The following is a 17,125-nucleotide window of genomic DNA, read 5'->3' on the forward strand; positions in this document are numbered from 1 at the left end:
CAGCCGCAGTCGGGCGTAGAAACGGCCCGCCGCGCGATACCCGCCGTTTTGTAAAGGATTACCAGCCGACGACGCGGACGCGTTCTGTCAGACGCACGTGCTCCTGAGAGAGGGTCAGGGTTGTGTTCCTCTGCACCGTAGGGCAAGAAAGAGCCGTCGCGCGGTGTTTTTACTGTTTTTTTCTTTTGTTTTTTTTTCATTTTTTTTTTTTTTTTCTTTTATTTCTCATTTTCGATTTTTTTCTTTTTCGAACACACGTTACACCGAAAAGATTTTATCGCATCGCAGGCGCGTAGTTCGGGGATTCCCAATCTTGTTGTCGTTTCGTTGGCTTTTATTTATTTGAACCGATTGACGAAGAAGAACACAGCGGGAAAAGTGCTGCGATGATCGCGCGGGTAATGGATAATCTTTGAAACGTTGGACGAGTTTCGACGAGTTCTCATTACGCGAGATTGTTGTTTTATTTGTGCAGAGGTGTTGATCGAGTTTTCACCGGACTTGTACTGTACTTTCGATCGGGACGTCCTGCATAGTGGATTGGGATAAGGATTACGATTTTTGTATACTCGGATTTTTTATTCACGGCTGAACGGAGTGGTTGAATATATAGGTGAGAATTATAAGATGCAGTGGTTTAATTACTATCATTACAATCAGCGTTATGTTGTACGTTATATCGATAACGAATTCGCATTGTTATTAATGATTAGCGCGGAATCGAAGAGAAAGTATTGAATTATCCAAGAAAAATTGAATAAGAAGGGTTCGGTTGAACTGAATTACAACTGCAGTGTGCGTCACAATTTTTAAAGGTTCAAATTTTTCCCGCGCTTGAGCTGCTGCAAGCAAGCTGCGTCATATTTGGCGTGAGTATAAATTGCGGGCGCAACGTCGACCCTTAACACAAAAATATCCCGCAGTGCAGGGATTTATATCCTGTGACCCTGTGACTCGGAAAATGCATTAGGATCGCGTGAATCGAGGTTACGTCAATTTCTCTGCTACTAGATATTACACGCAGTGTGGAGAGTGAATTTCCGGTGTTTGAACACAATGCAGAGGGGACAAATATTATTAGTATAAATGGGTTCAACAGTTGTAATATTCGCGTACACGGTAATTAAATAATTAATTGATATATGCGAATCCACTGCTCGGATAAAAAATGTAAAATGGTGTACAATGTTTCATTTTTGACAAGTTTTGAATTATGTTGATGAGTGAGGGTCTTGTTCTTTCACCGAAGCTGTGTCGAGACGAGCCGACTCGTTAATTATCGAGAAAAGGAAATATAGATTCATGTTAATTGCGTGATCATTTCGTGAAATGCGGTTTGCAAATGCAAATTAGTCTGTGAAACAGTCCTCGTTACGGATTAATTAAAGATCTTTCGAAATGGCCGAACGAAATCTTGCAAAATTGTCTGAAATTCTGTTGGTTTTTAGACGCGTTGATCTTTGCACTTTTACAATCGTCGCTCATAAAATACAATTTACCACTTTTTCGAATCGTTTGATCCGTGATATAAGGCATAACCTGTTTGATTAAAAATTTAAATAATTGTTGCTCAATCAATTTGGCCTTAGGCTAAATAATCTTGAAAAAATTCCTGTTTGATTCAAGTATGTACTTGAAAATTGCGGGCTCGTCAGAAAGAAAAAGCGTCTGAAAAAGAAGCTGATTGATACGTTGCTTCTGAATATTTAGATGTATTCTCGATTGACGATACTGATCAGCCGTAAAACTTATAATTATAGGTACCACTGATATAATCAAGATACTAAAATTATCAAGTGTTTACAAAATCATCTACCGGAACGTTCATCAATTCTGCGAATTTTACGACGTGAAGAGTAATTGGCTTGAGGTTCAAATCGGTGATTGGCACTGCTTCAATTTTGCATGTATAAACATTGTATAAGTATTTTTGGCATCTGTCTTAAGGAAATATCTCTGTAAGAAACTTGAGACGAAAAATGAGAAGAATTTCACCGTGTGATGTATTCTCGCTGATTTAACCCCTCGATGCAGAAAATATGAGGCTGCAGAAGATGTATAAGTAATCTCGTTAGCGCATCGAGATATTTTATGGCTACGAAGTAACTATTGAGAAGCTGAAATTGCAAAATATGGGTACAATTCTAAAGCATTGCGACATGACGAGTTTTTCTAAATGAAAAAAGAAGGCCATCGTAAGTATAATTGCTTCCGTTACTATCGAACTTCAACCTCATTGAAAACACCTTCGTTTTGCGAATTAAAATTCCGTCGTTAAAAGTAAACGATGGATACTGCACGCGTACCTAATGAAAGTGCGTTAATGCAGCAATTTCCAAAAAACTGTAAAATTTTATCCTATCCACTGAGAGAAATTTCAAGTTCCGGTTACCTCAGTCCTTAACTATTTCCATTTTTCACCACAATCGAAAAATATAGTTCTCGATAGAAAATCAAAATTAGTTTTGTAGCCGTTACCAGAAAGTCCAGTATCCGTTACTATTCTTTCTCATCACGATCACTGTTACTATATTTTCTTGTAACTGTTGCGAAAATTTAATGCTTATGCAAGAATAAATTGACGTTAAAGCCTTATTTAACTAAAAAAGTACGGTAAGCCTCACAAACTGATTTTCCGTTGCAATTACCAAAAAAGAATCGACAATAGCGCAAAATGGTTACGCGCACCTCGTTTTTCGTAATTCCAACAATATTCAAACAATTTTTTTAACGATACCCGTTTTACTGAAATTTTCTAGTTACCGTAACGAATGAAATTTTTCTCAGTGTAATAATCGCGCTGCATGAAACGACGAAACGAAAATCAAATCATGCCCGACGTGACTGGAACTTTGATCCACACTGAGGAATTATCGTTCCGTCTTTGCACGTGTAACGTGAGTTGATAATTTTAAGGATGCGAGGACACGTATCGGCCCTTGTCAAACACCGTGGGCATAACGTCAAGTCATCATCGTCGACTCTCCGCATCGCAGCCACAATTCGAATACCTTTTTCGTTACATGTTATTACACGTTCGTCGAAGAGGTATCACAAGCATTACACATATTATTCGTTCGTAGGGAAGGAAATGGGAAACCTCGCGTCTTCGAGCGATGCAATTTCAGCCGTTCGCAGGTTTTTTTTTTTATTTTTTTTTTTTTTTTTCTTGCGTCACGTCAAAGCTGTGCAAATATTTGCGCAAACTTCGGAATCGCACGTTCATTGGCTGATTCCCGTAACGTTTGAGAGCTGGATATGCAATTCGGTTGGCGCCACAGAGGGGTCGATGATTGCGATACTCGGGAGGCTTTGGCACGTCTGAATTACAGGCACCTTGTTAACGAGAGTTTACTTTCTCCGCACTCGAGTATAGGTGTCAAGCAGCTCTCGGAGATACGGTGCTGTTGCTGTTATACACGCATACAACTTCGTGTAGGCATATTATATCGAGTAATAACGAGCGTCGCGTGCAGCAGCAACGGCAGAAGTGGCGCGAGGGCAAAAAGACTTGTTACGAGGGGGTGACCGAAATTTTTGCACGTAAATCAACTCGGACAAACAGGCGAAATTTACCCCCGGATTTCAGTCGTCTTGTAATTAAACATACAAGTGTATTTCGGGTAGTTCTTATTTACGGTGTTGATAATTTTTTTTCGCCCCACCCCCACAAATCAACTTGAAATAATTCAAAGACAATTGCCTAATTTTTTTCACTTTTTTACGATAGTCCGCATTGTCATCGATGTATCGTATGAAAATAACATGCGAAAAACTTTCTTTCTTAGTATGTATTTTTATTATGAAAGTAATAATGTTCCGAAATATCTGTAACTGCGAGGTTTTAGCGGACATTGAACGATCTAGACGTATCGCACTTCGTCTAAATAAAAAAATACCAGATTTTGAGAGTGTGCTAAGCGTCGAATTTGGGGGGTCGGGTGGAAAAGATTCCTCACCACCCTAAATAAGGACCACCCCTAATGTGCATATATTTTTGTGAAAAAGTTGCGACGATTACGACACATAATTAATCAAGGGGAACCGAAATATCTGCGAAATTGTAAAGCTCCAAACAGGTCATTTTTAATAAAAAAAAATATAAAATAAACAGAGAAAGTTACTTTTTCAACGATATTAATCATTGAGGATGCGTCACTCGCTTAGGAAAGCTGGTCAATTTTTTGTTCTATATGCTTGGGCTATAGATATAATCCGGAACATGATCATCCATGATCACGTTTTATAAACGTATCTCAAAAATATTGTCCATCAGCGTTGATGAAGATCATTCCGCAGTCGCGTATAACAACAATTATTCACCCAGAAAGGGGGAGAACCACACTATTCGCATGAAATAGCCAAAGCCTTAGGCTAGACAATGGAGAAACGGATTCAAGGCGCGTATAGACGATTGGTTATAGATCGGCATGTCGATGGATGAATGGATGAATAGAGTTTGTTCATAAATAGGCAACGATAATGTATTACGATCCGTTATAACGGAGGCGTAGAAATGTGAACGAAAAAATGTAAGAAGGTGAAGGAAAAGAAGAAGAACAAGAAATTCCTGCATTAAATAATATTATGAGAGGGGAATAAAATTTATAATATAAAAAGAGAAAATTACCAAACTATTTTAAACAGGTATATAGATATTACATTGCAAAGGAATCGCGTGGCGTACATGACACAAAAAAAACCCCGTGATAAACTTGCGGGATCCGGCGAGAAGCGTCTGGGGAAAGCGTAGATATCACATAGCGTATTCTATACCCGATAGGTTTTCAATTGCGATTTACCGAGTCCGCCGATCGCGGATCGGCCGGGGAAAAGGAGGAGGTGTATATCCGATGACACTTTGCCCTAATGAAAGACCAGGCGGCAAGGGTACGGCTGTGTACGAATGAACGTATGGACGCGGGCACGTCGGTAGGTGTATAAGTTGACACCGTGTGAAATAGAATTTCCCACGGGACTCGCAAAGCGAATATAAGCGTCGGCGACGAGCGGCGTCGCGACGCGGCACACTCGCCGTTATATCCAGCACCTAGCCGAGGAGAAGATGCCAAATGAAACTGGCCGACGCGGCGTGCAGTCTGCCTCTTAATGCCTCAATTCCCACTCGATTTATCCCAACGTGGGTGCAATCAATCCTCTTCCTATGCGCGAGCACTGCACGTGTCTACCTTGTGCTTAACCCTTTGAGTCAGACGTTGCTGTGCCGAGACAACTTTTGCAACAAGATAGTATTATGTGGTCTTAGGGATCGCTGATTACAAACGTGGAGTCAGATTTCATAAATTCAAAATGGCGGATCCAATACGGTGGACCAAAAATTTCAAATTTCATCGAATACGGTGAAATAATTCTGTGCAGAGGTTTTTGGGCTGGCCGATTGCATTCTCCATACCAAATTTTCGCAATCTGATTTCAGATTCGTAATATAAGCGACCCCAAAAATCCCTGGACGGAGTTTTTTCTCCGATTTCGATCGAATTTGAAATTTTTTTCGGCCATATTGGGTCCGCCAACTTGAATTTTGGAAATATGATTTTTGATTCGTAATTGGCGACCACAATAATTAATAATTTACGTAATACACGTACATGTGTAGAGGGGTAATTTTCTCAGAAATGAATTATTTCTTGAATTTTCACGATTTTTCCCAATCAATTTGCTTCTGACAACAACAATTTAAATTATATCGCGATAATTACTTTCGAGTAATCAAAATCTGTTAGTGTACTATGAGAAATAGCAAAAAACCGCTAAGAAATATGGTTAACAGTTATCTAAACATGCAAAAAATGGGTATAAAATAAATGATAAAAATACTTGTCACTATGACTCAAAGGGTTAATGACGAAAGTTAGAAGAGAGAGACCGGCGTTTAAAAAAATCTCCAGAAATATATGTTATTTGCGACAATTATGCGGTGTGGTGAACACAAATGAAACAACATTCTTATCGTGTAATAGAATTGAATGTAAAGAAATCTGAACAACACAAGCTATTTGTAAACACATCATCAATTTGAAAAAAGGCCTTGTAATTAGAATGTTTAGAATGATCGGAATCTGATTGTTTTTGAGCCGATTCTCACGTTTATGGACACATTTTAATGGCTAAGTCGATACCCACAAATTATTCAAAAATCATTTGACAAGTCTTCTATTACAGTATAGTAACTAGTCTGTATAATATCGTGTACTTACACAAATCTATTTTTATCCACTCTGGACACAGCTATTCGTAAAAAAAAAATTCAACCGACCTATGGAGAATATACGACGAAAAAAAATAAGCTCAAAAGTATTAGACTTTGTCGATGAAAAAAAAAAAAAAAAAAAAAAAAAAAAAACAACAACAACAGAGTTTAATCATTTTGAACGTTCTAATGATAACCCTTCTCTCAAACTCTTCATATCTGAACTTGTATTATTTGAATTTGCACGGAATTAACGACGCAAATAACATTGCTGGATATCTTTCAAACGATTCTTTCTCTTTTTCCAATTTTATGTTTCGACTGCCACGGCGATTCGTCTTTACAGCAACGGATTCGTCTGATGTACCAAAGCTCTTTCAAGCCGCCTTACAAGTCGAACTTTCGAGTGCTCAGACCTACAACAACTTACAATTGTTCCGGGCGTGTATAATTTCTCCCCTCTGAATTCCGTTTCCCAAATTGTCTGCACGACGTTCGAAGTGAGAACCAACCGCATATCACGGATTGTATCGCATGCCGTGTGCAAGTACGTACATTTTATACTTACGATAACGGCGGCTACGGTGTCGGATAAATTAATCCAATTTCTATTAGCCGTTACATACAAGAGGTGTACACGTACGTATATAAGGCACGCAAATGCCTGCGTGAAACTTACATAAGATACGAGAAGAGACTCAGTAAGGGGTTTTCAGGTATGTGGTTATCGGTGCGATGAAAGCGACGACTGCGACAGCTAATGAGCAAAGATATGGTCGGCCAATTAACAAAACGACACTGCGCGGCGTTAATTCTTCGTATTACGCGGAGTCTCTCTTGCACAATCTATACATATACGTTTGCATGTGAATTATACAGCTGCGCGAGTGCGAAGATATCGTTTCGAAAATATTTAACTGCGACGGACGTGATTTACTCTTCTACAGTTTATTTATTTCTCTTAGATTTTTTATGGTTATTATACATGTATGTATACAGTTATCAAGAATATGGAACGACGAATGAACAGTCGTTTATTCAAAACTCGCAATCAGGTCAAATAATTAAATATTATACACGTAGCTGTATAGCTGTATTTGAAAAATAACTCTAATTCTTCACGACGATCGAGTATTTGACGATAGTCAAAAAAGTCTACTTCGGTCAATTTTTCGCAAATGAGACTGTGTGTGGGGTAATAATAGAGTGAAAGAAACTCATTTCCTCAGAACAAACAAACGAAAATCAAATACACGGCTGCCGGATTCCTTTACTCTTGTAAAATATATTCTCTCTTTGAACGCAGCACCGTTAAATGTCATCTTGTCCTTACTCGCTTGGAGTCCGAAAATTATTATTATAAAAACGACTGAAATATGTCAAATATGATAAAAACCGATCGTAGTTTAAGAAATCGTATTTTCTCCCCCATTGATGAATTACCAGAGGGATTCAAACGAAATAGAAAAGTGGAGAAATAAAATTAATCTCGAATGTCGCGAGCGGATAAAGAAGCCTCAAAGAATATATTTCCCGCTAGCCGTGACGCTTTGCGATTTTTCTGAACTCTGAACCCTCGCCTTTCGATTTCCCAGTATTCTCTTTGTCGAAAAATGAAACTCTTGTGCATCTCGATTCTGCGTTATTCCCAGCAACGCGTCAAGGCTTACAGATAATAACGATACCTCCTATGATAAATCGCAAGTAATCGAAGTCCAATTTGATCGGTAAATGGACGCATAATTATACATATATATATATCCATGTAATGAGAACAGCATGGTCCGAACAAATGATACGTGCCAACGGAGATAATTAACTTCCGGTAAGTGGCTGCGGTTACAAAACCGCAAAGTGAGTTGGAAGTGAGATACGTGCGTCGAACAATAACATAATAATCCATCCGGCATGCTGCTGCAGCGTATAAATTCGTAACGTCATCCTGCAGTCTAGTGGAATAATTAGGCGTAATACGAACACTTGTCGCCTAGAATGAACGTTTGCACAACGCGTTTTCCACAAAACATCACTGCGTGCAGGGTTGCCTAACTTCTCTCCCCGACGATGCTGGTCACGGTTGATCAGGGGCAGAAAATCATTGTCAGCGATAAAAAGAGGAGGGAAACACAAAATGCACACCTCTCGTTGTACTGCGAAACGAAATATTATTGCAGCTCAACGAATCGTCTGCGCCCTTTTACGTATATTTTCCTTTTCTGAGTTAACAGGAAAATCGAAACAGTGTAATATTTCTATCGACAAACACACTGTACAATTTTTATGAACGTTGATATCTACCGCAAGCGTAATCAGCTTTCCGTTCACGGTCTTCATTCTGCGCCCCTCTCTCTCTCTCTCTCTCTCTCTCTCTCTCTCTCTCTCTCTCTCTCTCTCTCTGTTTTTCGTTACTTGCGCGCGTCTTATTGAAATAATATAAACATGTACATCCACATCCCGGTGTTGCGTAAACGCAGTTGGACTTCTGCGGAGTGCGTCAGTCGGTCCAAGAAACGAAGTGAAGAGAAGAGAAGAGACGGGGATTGACGATCGCAGACGAAAGCAATGCGCGATAAAACTCGTGCGTTTACACACGATTTACACATTCCGCGCAGGAGACACGACGCCGATGAGTTTTGCTGTATCGAAAAGAAGAACATGGGGAAGGGAGGAATTTACGATTGCACGTGCGCGCATTTCGCGACCGCGTGTCCACTATGTCTATCCGCACCGCAGGATGAAAAAATTTTGCATTGCAAATTAACTCGCGGATATGGTATAAGACGTCCGGTATAATTTCATCTTTGATGGATATTGATATTTTAACTTGATACCGTCGTTTCGTGGTCAAATATTATAATTTGTAGCAACCGGTTACCGAACGAATTCGATGAAACTTCAACTCTCTGCGAAAGAGGTAGATCAATTTCTTCAGCCGTTGTCAGTGTTCGTCGCAAATTTTTTTACATGTTAAATAAAAATTTTCTTAAACTCAAGTGTATTAATGCGGTACAGAGAAAAGGAAGAAGAAGAAAAGAAAGATAGACTTAAAATTCGCGAAGAGAAAAATAATAGGGTGGATTTTCTTTCTGCGGAAACTTTTCTTTGTCTTCGTGATGATTATGTGACACTCTGATATTTTCTCACAAAGTTCGTAAAGCCCTGTGAAACGAGAGTTTTCAGAGTTTACCTTTTCGAGGAGAAAATATCAGAGTTGACAGCTAAATTTAATATCTCTGTCTACTAGTTTGACGGAAAATTTTGAAAGAAACAAGCTGAGAGGACGTACTTCGCAATAGATTACTCTGAAATCTTCTCCAAACGTATCGTTTTGGAAAATTAAGAATTCAAAGTTTGCTGATTGCTATCATTCGCATTACACTATTAAGCAATTTTGAAAACATTCTTCCGAATGACTGGTAAAAATATGCTAAGAATAAAAGTGAAGCAAAAGTGCACTGCCCCATATTCTACTCGAATTCGTATACCGTAATAGATGTTTCGAAACCTGCAATTTTCACCGTAGATTCCTGCATGTGCTCGTGATTTAGAACCGAACAAACCTCGTAAATCTCCCGACTGATGCCTGCCTGCGTGCATCTCGATCCGCGAGTATCGCTGACCAATGTTGCAACATACAGATTGATAAATGTGCCGGTTGCGAATTCTCATCTCGTCTCGTCTTGTCTCGTAGAAATGCCGGCTGCTGCAGGCGGTGATTTTCAAACAACATACGTTTTACATTATACGGTCAATCGTTTAATTTCCCAGTAGGAGATTTTCTCTTTTATGCCTATTTTCGACGCGAAGAATTCGCTGGCTCATAGGTAGAATGATTTCGCAACCACGTTGAAAATAAAAAAGAAAACTTGGGCTGTGATTGTACGGATAGAAAACTGAAACTATAAGAAATCTGGGGAATAGGTTATATAACAAAATATCAAAATGCCAGACGGTGCCAGAGACCTGGTTTTTTTAGATTCAAGTGCTTTAAATTAGCGAAAAAAGGCGTGGTCTCGTTTGTACCCTGGGATATAAAACAAGGGTTATATATACATGCCGCAGTGATGCGAATCAATGAAAATAAACCAATCAACCAAGAAAAATTTCATTGCATTGGATAAAATTTTGCAGGTTCAATTAAACTTGCTTGTATTAGTTCACAATAAAAATTTCTGGTCCAGTGAATCGTTTTTATAATACATGCGTGTGGAGAGAAAGAAAAAAAATACATTGAAAATATTTCCCTACTTCGTTGTTTGCGGTTGCGGTAAAATTCAACATACCCAACTTGTTGTTCTCCCGTATCTTAAACAACGCATCCTTTCCGTTTTTCCAGGTACACGGCCGTCGACGAGGAGTCGCCAGGAGCAGCGTCTGGAGGGCTCGGAGCCGCCTCTCCGTCGCAAAGAACCGTTTCAGCGGGCGAAGCTGAGGGTGGTGACATGTTGGAGCTGCGTTTATCGACGCACGGCGACGTCTTCTCCTCGAAGTCATCGCCGGTACAAAAATCGGCGAAATGCGCGGACGAGGACTCGGGCTCGGCGCAGGTCCCAGGGGACCGGTCCCGACTGGGTGGCGTCGTTAGGTCCCCGGAGGGCGTCGAGAAGCCGGTGGAAACGCGTATACCGGAAGTGACGATTATGCAGGATGCGAAACGCGCCGCGACGCCGGCCTGCAGAGAACCTGAGCTTTTGAGGATCTGCTCGACCCCGTCGCAGGAGATTCGCGAGGTCCGCAAGGACAGCGCCCTCTACCTCGAGGAGGATGAGGTCGAGGGACTCAGGGACCTCAGGGAGTCGCTGAGGGCCCGTTCGCCGCGAAGCCTGACCCCGAGACGGGAGAGCAGCGGGTACGCGAGCAACCTGGGCACCTTCGACGAGGAGCGGAGGACATCGGAGGTCGATTTGACGGGGATAAGGGAGCGCCGGAGGTCCTCGACGAAGAGGCTGACCTCCGAGACTTTCGTCCCCGTAACGCGTGGCTGGACAAGCAGGAACGAACAGGAACAGAACTCGACCAACCCCGAGAATTCGGATAACCGGAACAAGGTATCGAATCCCGAGATCCGCGAGGCCGAGGTCGTCGAAAGGCGGGGAAAAACCGCCTCGAATCAACCGGCCCAGAAACGACCCTCGGAATCACCGAGCGAGGTTCTTTCCTACGCCGAGGTCCTGCAGGCTAAACCCGGGTGTCCGATTAACAGGTCCAAGGTCCTGTCGCGGGTCGAGTCCTTCGACGCCGCCGATCTTCCCGGGCGGACGTCGACCGGCGTTGATCAGCTCGCCTCCAAGATCGGTATCCAGCGAAACAAGAGGATCGTCCACCAGTACAGCACTCCAAATTTTCCGAGCATGGAGCTAGAGAGGATACTCGAAAGGCCGCCGGACAAGACGCCGGAAATTATTGTACCCCCTGCGCCGACGACGTTCGAACGAAACGATCAGGGAGCGGATGTCGTTGCGACCGGCAAACTCCTGCCAAGGTCGGTCAAGGTCTACCAGCTCCTGTCCACGCAGTCCGAGGACCGAGGCGACGGTGTTCCGAACCTGGCCGACAGGCGGATTTCACTGCAGATCACGCGGCAGGACGAGGAACGACTTCCGGGAGAGGAAGGAACGACGGGAACCGCCCCCCCGGTCATCGCCGAGGGTCCCGAAATCCTTGGCGTTCCCGCCACTCCCGAGGGAAGATCGCACCTCTCACCCTCTTCGAATCTCGCAGATCCTCCGGTTCGCAAGCTTTCAACCCCCGGTGAAATGGGCGCGTCGCAGCGACTGCTCGGCGACTCTGGGATCGGGATTAGACCCATTTACCCCTATTGTCCATATTCGCCGTACGGCAGTCCTCAAGGATCGCCGAGGACCAGGAGACGACCTCTTAGAGAAAGTCGGCGCGTTTCTATCGACAATAGACAGGGTGCTCTTCAGCTTAATCAGTACAAACTCTTGGACAATATCGGACAGGTGAGTCAATGTTTGCACTTGTTAAACCTGCGAGAACGCTGCTTGCCAATTTCTTGACACTTGGAAATGTCGTCGATTTTCAGTCCCATTGTGTTGTGCTTCTTTTCAACGGGTTTCAAGTTATGAATTATGTCATAATTAGTCTGAAGGAATCAAATTTGTAAAAATTTGTTCGTATTTTTTTCCGGATTTTATGGTTTATCTACTGAATTTTAAAGAATTCTAAACTTGCGACGTCACGACTTTTCTCAGAAATACATCGTTACGATTAATTGCCAGCTTTAGCCTAGTTCGTTTGAATGTCGAAAAATTCGGATCGTGGATCTTCTGAAAACCTTCTGGATCAGCGTTTGTATGTATAATATGAGATCAGAATTTCCGTCGGAATTACGCCAGAGGTAAAATCATTCATAAGGCATAAATTACACGTTCAAATAAAAAGGAATGTAAGAAGAAAAAAAAAAGAATAAAAAATATGAATAGGCGGAACTTTGGTCTCTGCAAATAATACTCAACGAATACACCGCTGCAAGCTATACCAATATTTGCCTCACATTAGAGGCGTACCTGCGTAGATCTCGACGACGAGTCGTAATGGGTATAACGGTTTGTTAAAACAGATCGATGTTGCAAAATTAAACAACTTATCGGAATAGGATTGAAGGAGAAAAATAAAAGAAAACTAACGAGTCAACCAGAAATAACAATTAGTCACTAGCGCAACTTGTTTATTACTTCTTTGCACGGTGAAAACAAAAAATAACCAAGTGTGAAAAATACGGGTATCCAACTAATTCCATTTAACGTTTCCTCGATAACGCGGGAGTTGAATTCGACGGAAAGTTTGGCCTCCGTTTGCGTGTGACCAAAGTATTTATCGGGTCAAGAGTAAACCGATTGTCGAAAAGGTGGCAGCAGCCTCGTTTTGTCTGGTAATAATTTCAAATTTGAATATCTCCTCGAGTATATATATTCGTACGTATTTATTACACTTCACATACGTACATCACACGTTCCATACGTTACACAAGTCGGAATTCCCAACTTGTTAGATCAAAGGCGCCTACGTACAAATTTCAGTTCGCCTCCAGCAATTAGATAGTATTAATATATGCAGAGAGCCGCTAGTTTCCATAAATTTACATATCCACTGCTAAACGGTAAAGGAATATTAAGAGATAACCTTAATGACCGTGTGGGTAACATTATAAAATAACGTGAGCCGCACAGAATTGTATAAATTCCGCTACTAATCAATTCTATGATTTGTGACAATGAAAAAAATAAATAAATAACGAAAGATTATTTGAACGAGTGCTCGTGCTAACTTTCTCACGACTTTTTCCAGCGATACAGAAATTAGAATACGTAAAAATATTTTCAGCAAAGTACACCGGATTTTCGTATTAGCGAGGAATATAAAAAAAATTCAAATTTCATATTTTGTCGGAAAAGACATTGCAATTCCGGTTGGAAAATTTTCATACAGTTTTTTTTTTCTTCTTCAACATTACGATTTCTCAATTTCTTTGTAACCATAACAAGATGTAAAGGATAAAGCAATCTCGTGAGGAAATAATCTTCTTTGAGATTGAAATTAATGAAGTCCGACGAAACGAAAATCGTACAAATATTACATATTAGATTTAAACATTTCGCCGCTAATGCGGGGGTAGAATTAAATTATACGTCTCGCGTGCTGCTGGCGAATTAAGCGGGTCAAAAATTATCTGGTTGTAAATAAAGCATTGCGGGGACCGTTTTTTGCCAAGTTGTTGAAAATTCCTCATTCGCGTCTACACGCATAGTCATTCAAAGACGCGATACGGCCACGGGATTAGACTCGCCTATAATACGGTGAAATTTTTCCACACACGAGAAATCGGTCGAACGTACGTTTTAACCTTTGACGAAATGGAATCGCCTAAAGGCGACGAACACCTTTTTTCCTCGAAATAGAAAAACTCGACTCTGTATTGACAGGGCACTTTGAATTCGGAAAAGGTTCGCACGGTTTTTTGTTTTTTTTTTTTTTATCTCAAGAGAAAATAAGAAGAACACGTAGGTAAATTTTTTTTTTGCTATTTCTGAATACCCGAACACATTTCGCATAAGACTTACATGAATAGTTTTCAATCCTAATATCACCAAATCATCAAATCATTTGTACAAATAATTACTTCTATTGTTGCATGATGTTCGAAAATCGCACAAATAAGGTGAACGCCAATTAGATCGATCGAAATAAAAACTTTCCTCGCACGACAATTATCGTGCTGGTTTACGATAATAATAATAATAATGATAGTAATAATAATAATAATAACAACAACGACGACAACCTTAATACCGCTACAATTCTTTTTGTAAATATTTCAAAGGGTAATGAGAGCGTCCGGAACGATTTAAAAATTAACCAACGTGCCAGTTTTAGTCGTTGACAAGAAATATGTAACACCCGTTAAGTTTCGAACGTCATCGGGTTGAACCAAGGCATTGTAACAGCTGCGGATATAAAATTGATGCTTAAATTATTGCCCGTAAGAACGTTCGCCGAGGGTCTCGTCCGTAGATATAATGTATGAGAAATCGTGTATGAAGAAATGAGTAACTAGACGACGTCCACAGCAGTTATACCAAGGCTTGCAGGACACAATGTACCTTGTACACCATGCGCCGAAAGAAATGATACATCAATAAAGAATATTGCCGCGCCGCGACCCGCATTTAATGTATAATATTATAGCGTCGTAAATTGGCGCATAACTCACGCGGTTCGGCTCTATTCGGTTCTCTTTTCTCCTTTTTCTTCTCCTCTCTTTATATATATATATATATTTATATATACTTATATATTATATATATCAGCTGCAATATCGTTTCAAAGTCGTAGAAACTTTTCTGCAAAAACTGTTTCTTTATCATATGCGTTATACGTAGGTATAATAATTTATTGCGGTTTTTGAGTGTGTAAAGTCCAACGTGTAAAGCGTAAGTTTTGAGGTCGTAATACAGGTGGAGGAGAAAATCTAGCGTAGGTGTAAACGAGATTTACAGAAATTATGTAGAATTGATCGTACGGGATAAAATTGTTTTTATTTTGTTGTACAATTAAAAATTTTTTTATTTCCTTTTATTTTCGCCTCTCTTATCGTACATTTTTTTCCCCGCAGCTCACGCAGCCCGGATTTTCCAACGACGAAAATTGAAATAAAATAGAAAGGCTCGGTCGGGTCCGATTAGGTGTGTATTATAGCTGCGGATCGGGGATTCCGAACGCCATGGGATTATACTGCATTGTTCGGCGCGGTGTGAAAATTAATTAATTTACCGATAGCCGGGTTCGATAAGCCGAGGCATTATACAGCCTGCTATAACATTTTGCATAGCAAAGAACACGGTAATAGTCGTTCGCCCACTTCTTGTTCAAGCTGTTTCAGCTGGTGTAAGAAATCATTCGAATATAATCATATGCAGCCGTAGCGCTGACACGCACGTCCGTTCTACGCTTGATCGGGGCTTTTTTAATACTAGCAGAGAAATACTCGTCTCTATAGGTATAATATCGACGCATACGTGCCTAATTGTAAAGCTATAAAACCTCTTTGTCAAATCTGACACGCGTGTTACACGGCCCAACATTACGATGCTTCATCCGGCGTATAATGTAAGCAAAGATAAAGTAGGAACGACCGTAAGACTGGCTTCGTTATTGAAAAAAAGAAAGTTTGAAAAAAATAGTAATAAGAAAAAAATATTCTACAATATGAATAATTTAATATCGATAATTAAACGCGAGTTGTCAAGGCTCGTGTGGGTCTAATCACGCGTCATGTTCGTTATAATGAACGTGTCGATGGACGCGTCAGCAACATGGCGCTGCCGGTATAATCGCTGTCTCTCTCTCTGTCTCTCTCTCTCTCTCTCTCTTCTACACCAATTTGTTACGTCGCAACTTAAGTCAGCGTTTCTTTCAGGGCTCTTACGGTATTGTCAAACTCGCCTACAACGAAGAGGACGAAACGCACTACGCGATGAAGATCCTAAGTAAGAAAAAACTGATGAAGAAGGCCGGGATTTTCGGGAGAATGGCACCGGGGAGAAAAGGGCTCGCTAATCCGTTGGCAAAGGTTTACAGGGAGATTGCCCTTCTCAAAAAGCTCGATCATCCGAACGTCGTGAAGCTCGTCGAGGTCCTCGATGACCCGGACGAGGACAACCTCTACCTCGTATTCGAGCTTGTGCAAAAGGGTGAGGTCCTCCAGCTGCCGACCGATCAACCATTGGACGAGGACACAGCGCGGATTCACTTTCGCGACATCGTTTTGGGGGTCGAATATCGTGAGTTCTTCTTCATCTTCGTCATCGTAATTTCCTTCCCTCACGTTACGTGAAATTCATAATTAAGAACGAAGCGTGGCAGCCTGGTGATTCTTTTTTCTTTTCTTCTCGCCTCTTATTCACTTCCAGCATCATTCCTTCGACAAGCGGAGCTTTACTGCACCGGAGGCGGTCGGAATGTTTCACAGCGTCAAAGAGTGCTCGAAAGCTCATTTCAACCCCTTCTTGTTCCCCCAGCTCTTGAACGTCCACGTATCAGTGCACGTGTGTTCGCGCGTGTGTGTGTGTGTGTGTTGGCGTGTGTGTGTGTGTGTGTGTGCGTGTGTGTGTGTGGCGTCCAACTGCAGAGCGAGCAAAAGCATCCGCAGATGTGAACTCACACCCGGCTCTCGTCCGAACTTTGTTCTTCCAGTGCATTACCAACGGATAGTACACAGGGACATAAAGCCCAGCAATCTGCTCGTCGACGGCGAGGGTCACGTTAAGGTCGCGGATTTAGGTGTCAGCGCGGAATTAAGGGCTGCTGGTGAACTGCTCTCGGGACCTGCTGGAACGCCGGCGTTTGCCGCACCGGAAACTACCACTCCTGGAGCGCAGTATTCCGGAACGG

At 41.4% G+C, this 17,125-nt stretch overlaps 1 protein-coding gene across 6 annotated transcripts in view; it reads left to right on the top strand.

The window, feature by feature from the left end:
• The window catches only part of LOC124214968 (calcium/calmodulin-dependent protein kinase kinase 1), a 51,424-nt gene that overhangs the window by 17,452 nt on the left and 16,847 nt on the right, over positions 1-17,125 (top strand). For 3 of the 6 annotated variants that reach the window (XM_046617779.2, XM_046617782.2, XM_069134717.1), the window contains 3 exons: positions 10,548-12,174; positions 16,152-16,515; positions 16,928-17,124. In XM_046617779.2, the coding sequence (XP_046473735.1) occupies positions 10,548-12,174; positions 16,152-16,515; positions 16,928-17,124 (2,188 nt within the window). Of the gene's footprint in view, positions 1-215; positions 614-6,576; positions 6,759-10,547; positions 12,175-16,151; positions 16,516-16,927; position 17,125 lie in introns of those variants that run through there. The other 3 variants (XM_046617781.2, XM_046617780.2, XM_046617783.2) reach the window with 3 other exon arrangements.

The sequence above is a fragment of the Neodiprion pinetum genome, chromosome 3 (assembly GCF_021155775.2).
Source record: "Neodiprion pinetum isolate iyNeoPine1 chromosome 3, iyNeoPine1.2, whole genome shotgun sequence".
Classification (NCBI taxonomy): domain Eukaryota; kingdom Metazoa; phylum Arthropoda; class Insecta; order Hymenoptera; family Diprionidae; genus Neodiprion; species Neodiprion pinetum.